The sequence below is a fragment of the Sarcophilus harrisii genome, chromosome 4 (genome assembly GCF_902635505.1).
Source record: "Sarcophilus harrisii chromosome 4, mSarHar1.11, whole genome shotgun sequence".
NCBI classification, from domain to species: domain Eukaryota; kingdom Metazoa; phylum Chordata; class Mammalia; order Dasyuromorphia; family Dasyuridae; genus Sarcophilus; species Sarcophilus harrisii.
In genome coordinates this window covers 61384023-61397832 of record NC_045429.1, presented here as the reverse complement: position 1 = coordinate 61397832, position 13810 = coordinate 61384023, and the positions used below count along the sequence as shown (strand labels likewise).

Genomic DNA, 13810 nt, shown 5'->3' with positions numbered 1-13810 from the left:
ATTTGGTCATAGACTGTATGTAAGTCAATATTAAGTAAAAATACTATACATATATGTTATGTATTTCTGAGTTTCTAAATCATTTCTGTGTAGTCTGCTGGCCTTCAGAAAAACTTTAATTGAAAAATTAAATTCCCATTTAATTTCTTATGTCAAGCTATAATATACTGAAACTGTGATGAGGAAAGTCACAATGTATAAGGGATAACTGTATCTTTTGATGGCTGCAGAAATATAATCCTCTATTTCCCATAGCTTCATTATATCAATATTTGCAATTTTTAATTTTTTGTCATTTTCTAGGAACACTACTTTCATGAAAGTGAAGACTAACTAATGAAAAATGAAGTACTTTATAGACACGGAAAGGTCACTACCATCATTAGAAATATTTCTGAACTAGTAGAACCTAGAATAATAGCAGCACTAATATATAATCCCATTAGTAGGTCAAATATACTCTGCACAATTTTTGCACTATAAAGATGGCAACATTTTTTTTTTTTCTGTTTCCGAGAAAAAAACCCCAGCATGCTGAAATTATATACTTAAATTAGCCTTAAGTACTGACTCACCATACTAGCAATGTAAAGAATTTAGGGTTATTTTTATGTTTGGCTTTAAAGGAAAAACAGTGGCTTAAAGTGAGTACATTAAATTTAAAAAGTCCCCTCCTTTATATCAAATAACCTACAGCAGGAAAGCACAGTTCTCCTGGTACTCAATTTTAGTTTCCTAAAACATTGTAGAGCTATAGGCTTTTAGTTGCTGGCTTTAAAAAATTGACAGATTTTAAAACTAAAGGGGACACAGAAGCAAAAGGAAAATAATGATTCAAAATGCAACCATAAAGGATCAAATGCAGACAAACATTTACTGAAACACAGAGAATTGTAAATTAAGTAACAAAGGGAAAATGGACTTGAAAATCTTGCAAAGCAAATTAAGAGAAACTGTATATAGAATCAGAACTATAATTTATATTCAAAATTGCTGTGTGTGAAATGAATTATAGTTAGGCATTGTAGAATGCAAGAAAATAGATTCAGAACTGGAAGAGACTTAACAATACCTTATTTTACAAGAGAGGAAACTGAGGCTTAGAGAGTTTAAAAGATTTTGCTCCTAGTCACATAGGATTTGAAGCCAAGTCCTTTTATTCCAAATATAGCACTCTACCCTTTCACTATATCACAGTTATCAAACTCAAAGCTAGGCATTAAGTCCTTACTTTGAGTTCAGTCACTAAAACAGATTTTAAAAAATCAAACTGGGTGAAAATTAAATTCTATACAATTAATTTGGTTTCTTTTACTTACAGTTGATTCTGCACAGGGAATTCATAAAAGGCTAATTTTCCCATGTTTCTCAAACTTCAAAATAACAAAATTATCAATGAATATATAAGGCTTCATAAATAAATAAATATATATATATATATATATATATATAGTGCTGTGGAGATGAGCAACTGATTGGACATGTGGATTAGGCGTGATTAAGAGTCAGTAGAGGATGGCTCTAAGACTGTGAACTTAGTAACCAGTAGAACAATGGTACCTTTAGTCTTAAATATCCAATGGGAAGCTGACAGAATTAAGGAGAGAGACTACAGCTGGACATACAGATTTGAGAGTCATCTGTATGGAAGCGATCACTGAACCTGGAGGAGTTAATAATATTAAGAGAGAGCCGACAGAGAAGAAAAAGAAGAAGACTGAGGATAGTGTCTTGGGGGACACTCCATTTAGGCATGTGACAAATAAGGTATGTGAATGAGAAGGAACAAGCAGATAAACAGGAGGGAATCAAGAGAATTAAGTTCCACAAAAAGCAAGGACAGAGAGTCTTGTCAACAGTGTCAAATGCAGCAGAGAGGTCAAAAAGGATGAGGATTGTAAAAAGGCCATTCGATTGAACAGTGAGAAGATTGTTAGTAACTTTAGAGATAGCAGTTTAAACTAAATGATGAAGTCAGAAGTAAGAATAAAGATAGTTAAGGGGAAGACTTGGATATGTTTATAAAAAGGGAAGCAACCAATAGATTGGGAGAGATCAAAGATTAAAAAGAATGTGGATGATGGCTGGAGAAGAGAATATGGGATCAAACCTGGTAAGCAGAAAGCCTACCAAATCATCAGATTAGGAGGAGGAAACAACAGAATGGGATGTCAGAGAGATGGCATAAGGAGGAAGGGAAAAAGGGAGCTCTCTCAGCTAATAACCTTATCTTGGCAAATGGCTTCTATTTTTTTTTTTGGGGGGGGTGAATAGGCAAGAAAGTAGGGAGAATGGGTGGCAAGGGAAGTTTGAAGAGAGAAGAAAAGGTATAGAACAGCTATTGGAATTAATGGGATAGAGAATCAGTTAAGGAATAGTAGAACTGTATTACTGCGGTGAAGGTTCAGTTGAGATTAGTCAGCATAAATTTGTAGTGAATCCAGTCAGCAGCTTTATAATTTTTTCCAGTTCTGACCCAGCAGCATGTGAGTAGGAAGGAAGTAGGTGGTGGGAATAATTTAAGGGTAGAGTTTGACAAGGCAAGATTAAAAAAAAAGGACAAAGGATTACAGAACAGAGGATAATCTAATGTTCAATCAATCCATCAAAGGATCAAGAATTGTTTTTAGACTTGGAGGAGACCTTATATAATGTAACTCCCTCATTTTATAGATGAAGAAATTGAGGCCTCAAGAAATAGACTTGTGTAAGATCACACAAACAGTAAGTAATAAAACTAATGTTTGAATTCAGGAATATAACTCCAACCTTATACTTTTCCCACAATATCCTTCTGTTGAAATTTCAATTGGAGCAGTAAAAACTTTGTTTATAATTTAGTTAACCAGGAACCTAATTCTAAGTATAGAGAAAGACCACTATCTTTTATATATAACATTAAGCTACAAATTAATGGTCAAAATGGAGAGCAGCATACAAGAGTGTCTCTGGCTAAGTAGTAGTAACAAGGAAAGAGCTAATAATTGTTACTTACCCTAAAATACCTTCATTATTGTGGCTAATTGGCCTATGACTTTGATATTCAATATAGCAAAAAAATTAATGAGGAAGTTGGAATGAGAGGTTAATGAGGACATATTTCATTCAGAAATGATTAAGGAACTTGACAATTCATATCTCCTTCTATGTGAAATAAACCTTTATTTTATGAGTTACATAAGAGAGAATTTCTGGCAGCAAAGGATGAGTAGCAATCAAGTTAAAAGCTGAAGTGATGAAGCAAAGTTAAAAGCTGACGTGATGAAGCATTTTATAATTGTGTTGTTTATTTCTCCATGTACTCTGATGTCACAAACATCATTTCTATTATAGGACAAGATAAAAATAAGGTAACGGCGTTTGTCACATCTATAGCATCTTTTCATCAATATATTTCAAAAGGATTCATTAAATTCTAACACCCTAGTGAGCCTAACTAGTGGGGATAAACTGAGGCAGAGGTGAAGCAATCTTGGATTACCCAATAAATTAATACTACAAATGAAAACAACTTGTGCTTTCTGGTTCTCTTTCCTGGAACTAGGCATAAATCATAACCAAACTACAAAATGTTTCTTCTCTTAAAATGGCTTGAAAGAATTATATGATTTATGATTTGAAGTTAACAAAGATCAACAACATAGTTATATAAAATATGAAGAAAGAAGATAATTTAGAAATTAAGATGTTTTATTTAGGTTTCTTCTCTATGAAAAATAACCAGTGTATTGATTCAGTTTTTTTCTTTTTACCCATATTAGCCATACTTATAATAATAAAAGAAGACAGATCCAAAGGGGGAAAAAATACAGAAAGTGCATAGTATGCTTTGCTCTAGATTGATTCCAACAGTTCTTTCTCAGGAGGTAGATAGCATTTCCTATCACAAGTCCCTTGGAATTGTTTTGTTTCTTTGTATTGCTGAGAACAGCTTAGTCATTCACAATTGGTTATCATACATTATTGCTGTAACTGTGTATAATGTTCTCCTGTTCTGCTCACCTCTCTTTCCATCAGTTTATATAAGTCTTTCCTGTTTTTTGTCAAATGAGCCTGCATGTCATTTCTTATAACAGTAATATGTAGAGGGTGGTCAGCTGTAATAGCTGCAGTCCAGAATATTCCTGGATTCTGTTGTTGGGAGTCAAAATTTGGGAAAATATCACCAGATTGCCTGTTAGGAGTATGTATTAGTAAACGTGATGCTACTACTTCTCCTGGGTGATAAATCACGGACTAGTTCAGACTGGGAGAATGAAGGAGACAATAAAGACTTTGGACTTTATTCCTGACTATTCTCGTGGCGATTATTCTGGTGAGACCAAAGCTTGTCCCAAGGCCCTCCAGAAAGCTAGCCCAGCCATTATAGTAATAATCTATTATAATCATATATCACAACTTGTCCAGGCATTCCCCAATTGATGGGCATCCTTTCAATTTCCAATTTTTTTTTGCCATTAAAAAAGAGCTGCTATAAATATTTTTTGTTCAAATAGGTCTTTTCTCTCCCCTTACCCGCTTTATTCAATCTTTTTTGGAATACAGACCTAGAAGTGGCATTGCAGATATGCATAATTTTACAGCCCTTTGGGCATAGTTCCAAATTGCTCTCCAGAATCAGTTCATAACTCTACCAACAGTGCATTAGTGTCTCAATTTTCCCACATTCTTGCCAACATTTTTAGCCAATTTGATAGATGTGAGGTGATACCTCAGAGCTGTTTTAATTTGCATTTCTCTAATTAATAGTGATTTAGAGCATTTTCCCATAACTATATATAGCTTTGATTTCTGTTATGCACCAGAACTTGAAACAAGGTATTAAGCGGAATTGAGGAGATAATGATTAAATCTAGTTTAGCACTGATTTAATCCTACAACAAATAATGATTTCCTAGTAATATAATGATTGGTGTATACTCAGTGTAGGGCATATAAGCTAGAAGCTCTCAGGGCCAGAAAGGACAAGTGCACTAGAAGCTCTTGGAGGTTAAGACAGATTCATTCCATCTTTCACTTTTGTTGTGGCTGGAAGCTGAAGCACAAACCCTTGGAATTCGGGGAGATTCAGAAGCCAGAAAAGGAGGCAGGAGCTCAAGCTCTCGGAACCAAGGAGAGAGATAGGCCTCAAATAAAGTTAACTGGGCCCCAGGAAAGGAGACAAGACTTTGAAGGAGACAATAAAGAATTTGGTCTTTAATCCCTGGCTGCATTTGTGATGATTACTGAACTGAAATAAAGGTTGCCTCCAGAGACCCCAAGAAAACCTCAACAGAGAACATTATATTTTGGAGAGAATATTACAGATTTTTTCACCTAAAAACTACCTATTCATATCCTTTGACCATTCAATAATTGGAGAATGACCTGTATTTTTACAAAACTGACTCAGCTCTCTATATATTTGAGAAACAAAGCTTTTGTCAGAGATACTGCCTGTAAAAATTGCTTATGATATCATCCTGTATGTTTAAATCGCATACCCATTTTGATCTTGATGTAAGATATTGGTACAAAGGCACATTTTCTGTCATACTGTTTTCCAGTTTTCTCATCAGTTTTTTGTCAGAGCTCTTGTCCCAAAAGCTGGGATTTGGGGGTTGAGTAAACACTACATTACTATGATCATTTACTACTGTTGACTTAGTTTCAATAAGGATTCCAATATCATTTGAGGAGATAATTCGGTAAAGGGAGAAAATTGTACTAGATTCTAAAAGGTTTCAAGCTTTCAATTTTTTTCTTCAGAATATTTTATTTTTCAAGTTATAATATTTTTCTTAGACCTAGAATACTTTGAGCTGTATTGCAGATCTTCTTAATAACTTGTTTAACTTATTAGCATCATAACATTCCAAAAAAATTAGGAACTAACAAAACCAGAATCAGGCTAGAAGTACATTCCATAACAAAGAATGAATGATAGTCATCACCTAGGAAACAACAAAAAAAAATCACCCTTTCTTTTGGGAATTTAAGTCTTTTCTAACCCTATACAACAATGTAATATGTTTATTGATTATATACCATAAAAATGTTCCAACACAACTTGTATACAAAAAGAAATAATTGCTATGCAAAATTAAAATAAGTAGTTAAATGTTACATTCAAAATACAGTTCAGGACTATATAAGAATTAAAAATAGCTATGTGTTACTACTATCAAACAATATTCTCAGACCATAAGTTAAAAACAATTTGGTAATCTGTAATGGTAGTAGTTTCCACATCAAGAGTTTCCTATGCAGACAACATCACAGATATGGACCAAAAAATATATTATTATGACTTTATTCTACAAACATCTGACTTTCTAGTATTAATTTATAATAATCTTATTAGTTCATCTTCGAAAAAGCAAATTCATTTTTTGCATAAATTAATCCTGTTTAAGAATATTTTGATTGTCTAAATCATCTAGAAAATCTTAGATCATCAGTTGCTGGAATTTAACCATCAAAATATGTCTTCTTAAATGCCTACCTGCGCATTGGCTTTCCGTCCATGCACCATGAAGAGAATCTTCTCTCCAAATTTTAAAGCTGAATCTAAAAAAAAAACAAAAAAAGCACTAAAGTTGTCTTATTTATACTTACATCAATTCTAAAGAATAAATTCATTCTTTTTCTACGTTTGTGGAATATGAATTTTAAAAATGGCAGTATTCTATCATTCAAAAATTTAATACTCAAATTTCTGTAGGCTAGAAATAACTGATTTTAATACCAACTAGAATCCTGGGAAACATGGACAATATTATTTCATTATCTTAAATGGAAATAAGGTGATCTTTAACATCCCTATCACTTAATTTTTCTAAGCATCTATAGAGGATGTGGCACTGCCTGGAACTTAAGTCTTACAAGGAGAGGTTATACAGAAAAGGTCCTGCTTATTTGAAGGCTCTTAATATTCATTATTGTGAATAGAATCCAAAGAAAAATTTGACTTTAAATATTTTTCTCTTCTCTTTCTCTTACACTTAACACACACCCGCACACACACACACACACACACTTCTTTCTGCTCTTGAAATCCAAATCCCTGTCTGATGGACAAGCAAAACATGACATTTTAAAAACTTTTTCTTATATATCAGCTTTCAACAATGAATATATGAAAAAGCATTTATTAAGAACTAGCACTACATGCTAGTTGATAAGGATACAAAACCAAAAATGAATTAATTTGTCTCTGGCCTTGGGAAACATAATATTCTATGGGGTTATACAACATGTTATTCCAAAAAGAATAAGGATGGGGCCCGGATCTGCGAATTTTTTGGGTTACATAGTATAGTGAAGAACCTCCTCTACCAATCCAGGCTAGTGCTCTCCCTTAACTTTTCGACTTAAAGAGTTGCCCAGAACCCTGAATTCAGGGTTAAGTGACTTAATCAAAATCTGAGGTGTTATCTGAGCCCAGATTTATGACGCCTGTTCTCTATCCATTATGCTCAGCTGTCTTTCTCTCAACTAAAATCCGTGCTATCTGTGCATCCAAAAAGACTTGATAGTAGCTAACATCTATAACACCGGACTAAGAGCTTTACAACTATGGTCTCCTTGGATTCTCACAACAGCCCTAGGAGGAGTTACTACTCTCCTCAGACAGCCGAGAGGACCGAGACAAACTCGCCCCGTTTGTCACATTGGAACTCGGGGCTCGCTGACTGCAGCCCTGGCACTGCGTCCCCTGGGGTCCTTAGCCCACTCTGCGCGCGTAAGGGTCAGGAACCCCCCCCGCGCTCATGTACGAACGCGTCTCGGGGACCTATTGGGACACCTGCACGATACACAGACACAAAACAGATGCTGGATAAATTTCTGGAAAGAGGAGCGGGTGGGCGGGAGACGAGCTTCCAGCCAAGGCAAGCTGGGGGGGAGGGGGGGGGAGGCGGAAGGAGGTGGGGTGCGTTCCACCCGCACCCGGCTCGCGCCAAGACGGGAAGGGAGGAAGCGTAACGTCCTCCTCGGTGGGAAGAGCAACTGGCCCCGAGGAGCGGGAGAGCGGGGGGACCATGGAGGAGAAAGTCCGGAAGGTGGGTTGGGCCGGGGTAAAGGGTCCCCCGAGGCCTTCGAGCCCGTACCCCTCGCTTGGCGGGGGAGGGTGAGGGGACTGGCCCAAGGTCACACGGGCAGCAGAAGCGGGGCTGGAAGCCAGTTCTCGGACCCCCGCGGGCCCCCAGCGCCCGAACAGACCTCGGGCTCCTCGATCTAGCGCCGGGAGGTTCTCCCGAAGCCAAAGCTTTAATTTTGTGCTCAAAGGAAGGAGAAGTGACTTGCCCAAGGTCAACCCTGAGCCGGCAGGTGCGAGGTCTGCCCCTCCCCCCCCCCTCCCCCCCCGCGGCCTGTCAGCGCCCCGGCCCCCGAGGAGGAGACCCCGCAGACCGCCCGGGAGGGGGAGGGGACGGGCGCAGAGCAGTGACAGCAGGAGGGCGAGGGTGCCCCCGCCCGCCCACAACCCAGCGCCAGACCCACCCTCCGGGCGCTGCCCACGGACGGGTTCCCTCCCCGGACTCCAGCTCCCTCCCGCGGGCTCCCGCACTCACCCAGCCACACACCCGCCCTGCCGCAGCCGTCACCGCCTCCTCAGCAGCTAGCTCCAAGCCCCTCAGAACCACTTCCTGCTCGTCTCTGTCCAGCGGCCGGAAGTAGTCCGGTGCTAACAGAAGGTTGGCAGGAAACTGGTGCTGCGGAGTAGGGTTCCGGGAGGCGTAGTGGGGGCGGGGAAAAGTAAGAGGCTTCTCAATCTGCTCCCTGAGAGAGTACACTGCAGGGCTACCTGCAGAGGGCGCTCGTTCGGAGAGGCGTTTATTAAGCTAAGCCCTGAGGATACAAGGAAAGGTCCAAGACATCCCCTGCCCTCCAGGAGCTTACAATCTAAAGGCAGAGACAGTGCAAGCAACTGTGTATAATGCTATCTTCCCTGTCCTCCCCTTTGCATGTGTACTTGAATCTGAGACTGATTAGGAAAGACTTTAGGTGCCAAAATGAGAAGTATGAATCACAGTTCCTAGTACCCTTAGTGAGGTAATAAAGGATTTTTTAAATAGTATTTTATTTTTCCAAATACATGTAAAGATCGTTTTCAACATTCACCTTTGCAAAACCTCGTGTTCCAAATTTTTTTCTCTCTCCCCCCCTGCTCCTTCTCCAAGACAGCAAGCAATCTAGGTGAACCATGTGCAATTCTTGCAAACATATTTCCATATTTATCAAGCTGCGCTAGAAAAATCACATCAAAAGTGAAAAAGAAATGAGAAAGAAAAAACAAGCAAAAATGGTGAAAATACTGTTTTGATTCACATTCAGTCCCCCATAGTCCTCTCTCTGAATGTGGCTGGCTCTCTCCCTCAAAAGTCTATCGGAATTGTCCTGAATCACTTCATTGTTGAAAAGAGCCTAACCCATCACAGTTGCTCATCGCTTAACCTTGTTGTTGTTATGTACAATGTTCTCTTGGGTCTCCTCACTTCACTTAGCATCATTTCATCTAAATCTCTTCAAGCCTCTCTGAAATCAGATTGTTTCTTACAGAACAATAATATTCCATAATATTCATATACCACAACTTATTCAGCCATTCCCCAACTGATGGACATCCACTCAATTGCAGTTTCTGGCCACTACAAAGAGGGCTGCCGCAAACATTTTTGCACATTTGGATCCTTTTCCCTTCTTTAAGATCTCTTTGGGATATAGATGTAATAAAGACCCTGCTGGATCAAAGGGTAGCCCTTTGGGCATAGTTTCAAATTGCTCTCCAGAATGGTTGGAGCAGTTCACAACTCCACCAAAAAGTATTGGAATTTCTTAAATCTAGAAGTGACATGGTCAGACTTATGGTTTTAAAATAATCCTTTTGATAGCAGTAGAAGATATATTGGAGATGGGAGAGCCTGGAAACAGGGAGATTGTTTTGGAGATTATTACAATGCTCTAGACTGTTGTCTAGATAATAGTCCAGATGATACCATTGTATGATTGGAAAAGAGGAGAAGAATTTAGTAAAGATGCTGAACTGTCAAGATTTAACAATAGATTGGATGTGGAAATTAAAAAGTGAGAGAAGAATTGAGCAGGATTATGAGGATATGAAGTTGATGGCTCATACAAAAATTGGGGAAGATTAGAGGAGGGATGAGTTTGCATGGAGGGAGAAGATAATGAATTATGTTTTAGATGTATTAAGTGTGACATTCCCATAGAGCAGGGGTCCTCAAACTACGGCCCGTGGGCCAGATGCAGCCCACTGAGGACATTTATGCGGCCCGCCGGGTTATGGTGAAATCAGACCGGAAGTGACATTCAACCTAAACTTGCGTTAGCAACACACACTTCTGGCACTGGGCTGAGTTGGCGGAGACAGAGTGTGAGGCGATACTGAGGTGAGGTGAGCTGCAGACCATTTGTGGAGGGAAAATTTGTTAAAGAATGCCTTCTTTCTGTTGCCAAAGAGATGTGTCCAGAGAAGGCCGATTTATTTAGTACAATGAGTTTTTCAGGACCTACAATTACACGGAGGATTGAAGAAATGGGAGACAATCTGCATCAGCATTTGCAAAACTCCATAAAAAAAATTCATATTTTTCCTTGGCACTCAACGAAAGCAATGATGTTCATGATTCTGCACAACTTCTAATTTTTATTTGTGGGATGAATGATTGTTTTGAAATCATAGTGAAGAGCTTGCTGCACTGCAAAGCATCAAAGGAACAACTACAGGAGAGGATATCTATGAAAAGGTTTACCAAACTATGAATGGTTTGGAGTTGGACTGGGCTAAACTAGCCAGTGTGACAACTGATGGTGCTCCTAGCAAGGTGGGGTCTAAGAAAAGAGTAATTGCTCGCATTAACCAAGAGATGGACAAACATAACCATTCTCATCCAATAGCCATATACTGCCTCAGCCACCAACAAGCACTGTGTAGTAAATCACTGAAGTGGGACTCTGTTATGAAAACTGTGGTATCTTGTGTTAACTTCATTAGAGCTGATGCACTAAATCACAGACAATTTCAGGAATTTCTGTCTGAGCTAAATGTTGAGTATGAAGATGTTCTATATCACACAGAATTCCATTGGCTGAGTTGAGGGAGAGTTTTGAAACGTTTCTCTGACTTACTTCCACAGATTACAACTTTTCTGCTTTCAAAAAACAAAGAAGTACCAGAGCTCAATGATGCAGAATGGAAATGGCACCTTGCCTTTCTGACAGATGTAACAGAGCTACTCAACAATTTCAATATGCAACTTCAAGGAAAGAGGAAGCTTAGCTGTGATATGCAATCACATGTCAAAGCATTTGAAGTAAAATTATACCTCCTCATCAAACAAGTGAAGGAGGAAAACCTCTGCCATCTCCCCACAACTCAAAATCTGTTAGTGGAAAAAACCACTGATTGCATTCCCAAACAAAACATGTGTGGATTCACTGGAAAAATTGCAAAAGGAGTTCCAATTTAGATTTAAAGAGCTTCATCTCCATGAACAGGACATACAGCTTTTCCGTAACCCATTTTCTATTGACATTGAAAATGTGGATACGATTTACCAAATGGAACTGGCAGAACTGCAGAATTGTGGCTCTCTGAAAGACGCATTCAAGTCAAACAGCCTTCATAATTTCTATGCATCTCTCCCCTCTGAGACATATCCTCATCTCAGGAACCATGCACTCAAAATGGCATCCACCTTTGGCAGCACTTATGTCTGTGAACAGACTTTTTCTAGAATGAAACATTTGAAATCTCCAACCAGATCAAGACTAACGGATGCACACTTGCATCACTTGTTACGACTAACAGTGACAAATATGGAACCAGACATTGACCATCTCATTAGCCAAAAGTAGGCCCATAGTTCCCATTGAAATACTGGGAAGTTTGTTGATTAACTTTACCTCATTTTAAATATTGTATTTGTTCCCGTTTTGTTTCTTCACTTCAAAATAAGATATATGCACTGTGCATAGGAATTTGTTCAAAGTTTTTGTTTTTACTATAGTCCGGCCCTCCAACAGTCTGAAGGACAGTGAACTGGCCTCCTATTTAAAAAGTTTGAGGACCCCTGCCATAGAGCATTCAGATGGAGATATCCGGAAGGTGATCTCTTTTGAGATCACCCAGGGAAATTGAACAAGGAGATGAGAGACCAAAAAAGAACCTTGGGATATGTGCAGAAGATGTGGCCTGAATTAAGATGCAGAAGGAGGGCCAACGGTGTCCTGAAAGTGGAAGAAGGAAAGCAATAAGATGGTAAGAAGTGGTCAAAAATGCCCAATGTTGAATTGTTGAGAGAGGATAAAGGCTGAAAAAAAGGACATAAGATTTAGCATTTTAAAAATCCTTGGCAGCCTCAGAAAGGGCAACTTCATTTGGGTGGTAGAGTCAGAAATCATATTTTTACAAAGGGATTGAGAAGTGCACAAGAGGTAAACAAGTGAATACAGTGACTGTTGACATCTTTATTCCAGAAAATTGACTATGAAAGGGAAGAGAGATAAAAGATAGAAAAGTAAGAAGTTACCTTCTAATGGTGGAAGAGATCTAGGCATTTTTTAAGCATCAGGAAAGGGACCAGAATGTAAAGAGAGCCTGAACATTAGAGAGATAGCAGGGGATTGGAAGAAATAGAATTAAGGATAGAAGTAGAAGAATTGGTCTCAGAAAGGATAACAACAACCTGTCCCTCAAAGGCTGGAGCAAAAAAGGAGAGAATGGGAAATGATGTCAAATATCAGAAAAGAGGGAGCTCACTTTGGATGGCCTATTCTTAGGGAAACATGAGGCAGGGTTCTCTGCTGAAAGAGACTAGGATGGGACATTTCAAGAGGCTTGAAGTTTTGGGACAATCACTGGGGAGGTGTAGTTGTATAATAGAAAGTCACTTTGAAAGGAATAAAGGAGCTGTCTGTAGCAGTGAAAACTTTGCTAAGATCAGGTGACAGACTGGTAATGGATTTGACACAGTTGTAGTGAATTTAATGCAGTTGCTTTGCACCAGCAGCATTTGGCAACATGAAAGTTGGAGTAGAGAATCATAATAATACCTAGCATTTATATAATACTTTAAGATTTGCATAGTGGGCTTACAAATATCTTATTCTATTCTTACAACAATCCTGGAGGATAGGTACTATTTTATCCTTTTTTTCTTAAAGATAAGGAAACTAAGGCTGACTCATTTAGAGTTAGCCAGTAAGTGTATGAGGCTGGATTTGAATTTGTCTTTCTGATTCTAGGCTCAGTGCTTTATCCACTGTACCTTTAGCTACCTCAGAAAAGATTGTCCAGGGATTAATCAGGGTTTGGAAAGGCATGATTAGTCATGAGGTGAAGAGGCAAAGGATTCAAGGACCACAGAGTAAAGACTATTTTAAAAATGAGGTGAGAATAGAATAATAGACAGGAAGAAAAGGGAGGGTGGAGATATTGGAGAGCACAGTTAGGATGGAGCTTAGGTATGAGTAAAACAGAGGGAGAGATGGAAAGGTAGGAAGTGGTGATGAGAGAGAATTTCAGAGTTTGGGATCATGAAGGTCAAAGGATTATGGATAAGATCAAGATAATGCCTGTCCTCTGCTTGCCTGAGGGGGAGTAAGGTTCTGGATCATAAATCTTGAGAAGGATGATAAATTGGGGGCCCAGGACATTGGAGGGAACATCAACACATAAGCAGAAGTCCTCAATTATGAGGGAACATCGGCAAAGCCCTCAATTATGAGGGAAGGAATTGGGGCAGAGAGGAAGATGGTTGGCCAGCTATCCAACTCCTTAAGAAAGGAAGCTGGCAACCAGAAGCTG

The 13810-nt window shown here is 38.8% G+C and overlaps 2 protein-coding genes across 3 annotated transcripts in view; one reads left to right on the top strand and one right to left on the bottom strand.

The window, feature by feature from the left end:
- The window catches only part of KLHL20 (kelch like family member 20), a 61438-nt gene extending 52783 nt beyond the window's left edge, over positions 1 to 8655 (bottom strand). Inside the window, exons 1-2 of the mRNA XM_003767447.4 lie at positions 8553 to 8655; positions 6485 to 6549 (exon numbers count right to left, since the gene is read on the bottom strand). Coding sequence (XP_003767495.1) covers positions 6485 to 6507 — 23 coding nt within the window. The 5' untranslated portion in view covers positions 6508 to 6549; positions 8553 to 8655. The remainder of the gene's footprint in view (positions 1 to 6484; positions 6550 to 8552) is intronic.
- ANKRD45 (ankyrin repeat domain 45) overlaps positions 7900 to 13810 on the top strand; it is a 46875-nt gene continuing 40964 nt past the window's right edge. Inside the window, exon 1 of one of the 2 annotated variants that reach the window (XM_031936915.1) lies at positions 7900 to 8042. In XM_031936915.1, the coding sequence (XP_031792775.1) occupies positions 8022 to 8042 (21 nt within the window). In that variant the 5' untranslated portion in view covers positions 7900 to 8021. Of the gene's footprint in view, positions 8043 to 12062; positions 12263 to 13810 lie in introns of those variants that run through there. The other variant, XM_031936916.1, reaches the window with a different exon arrangement.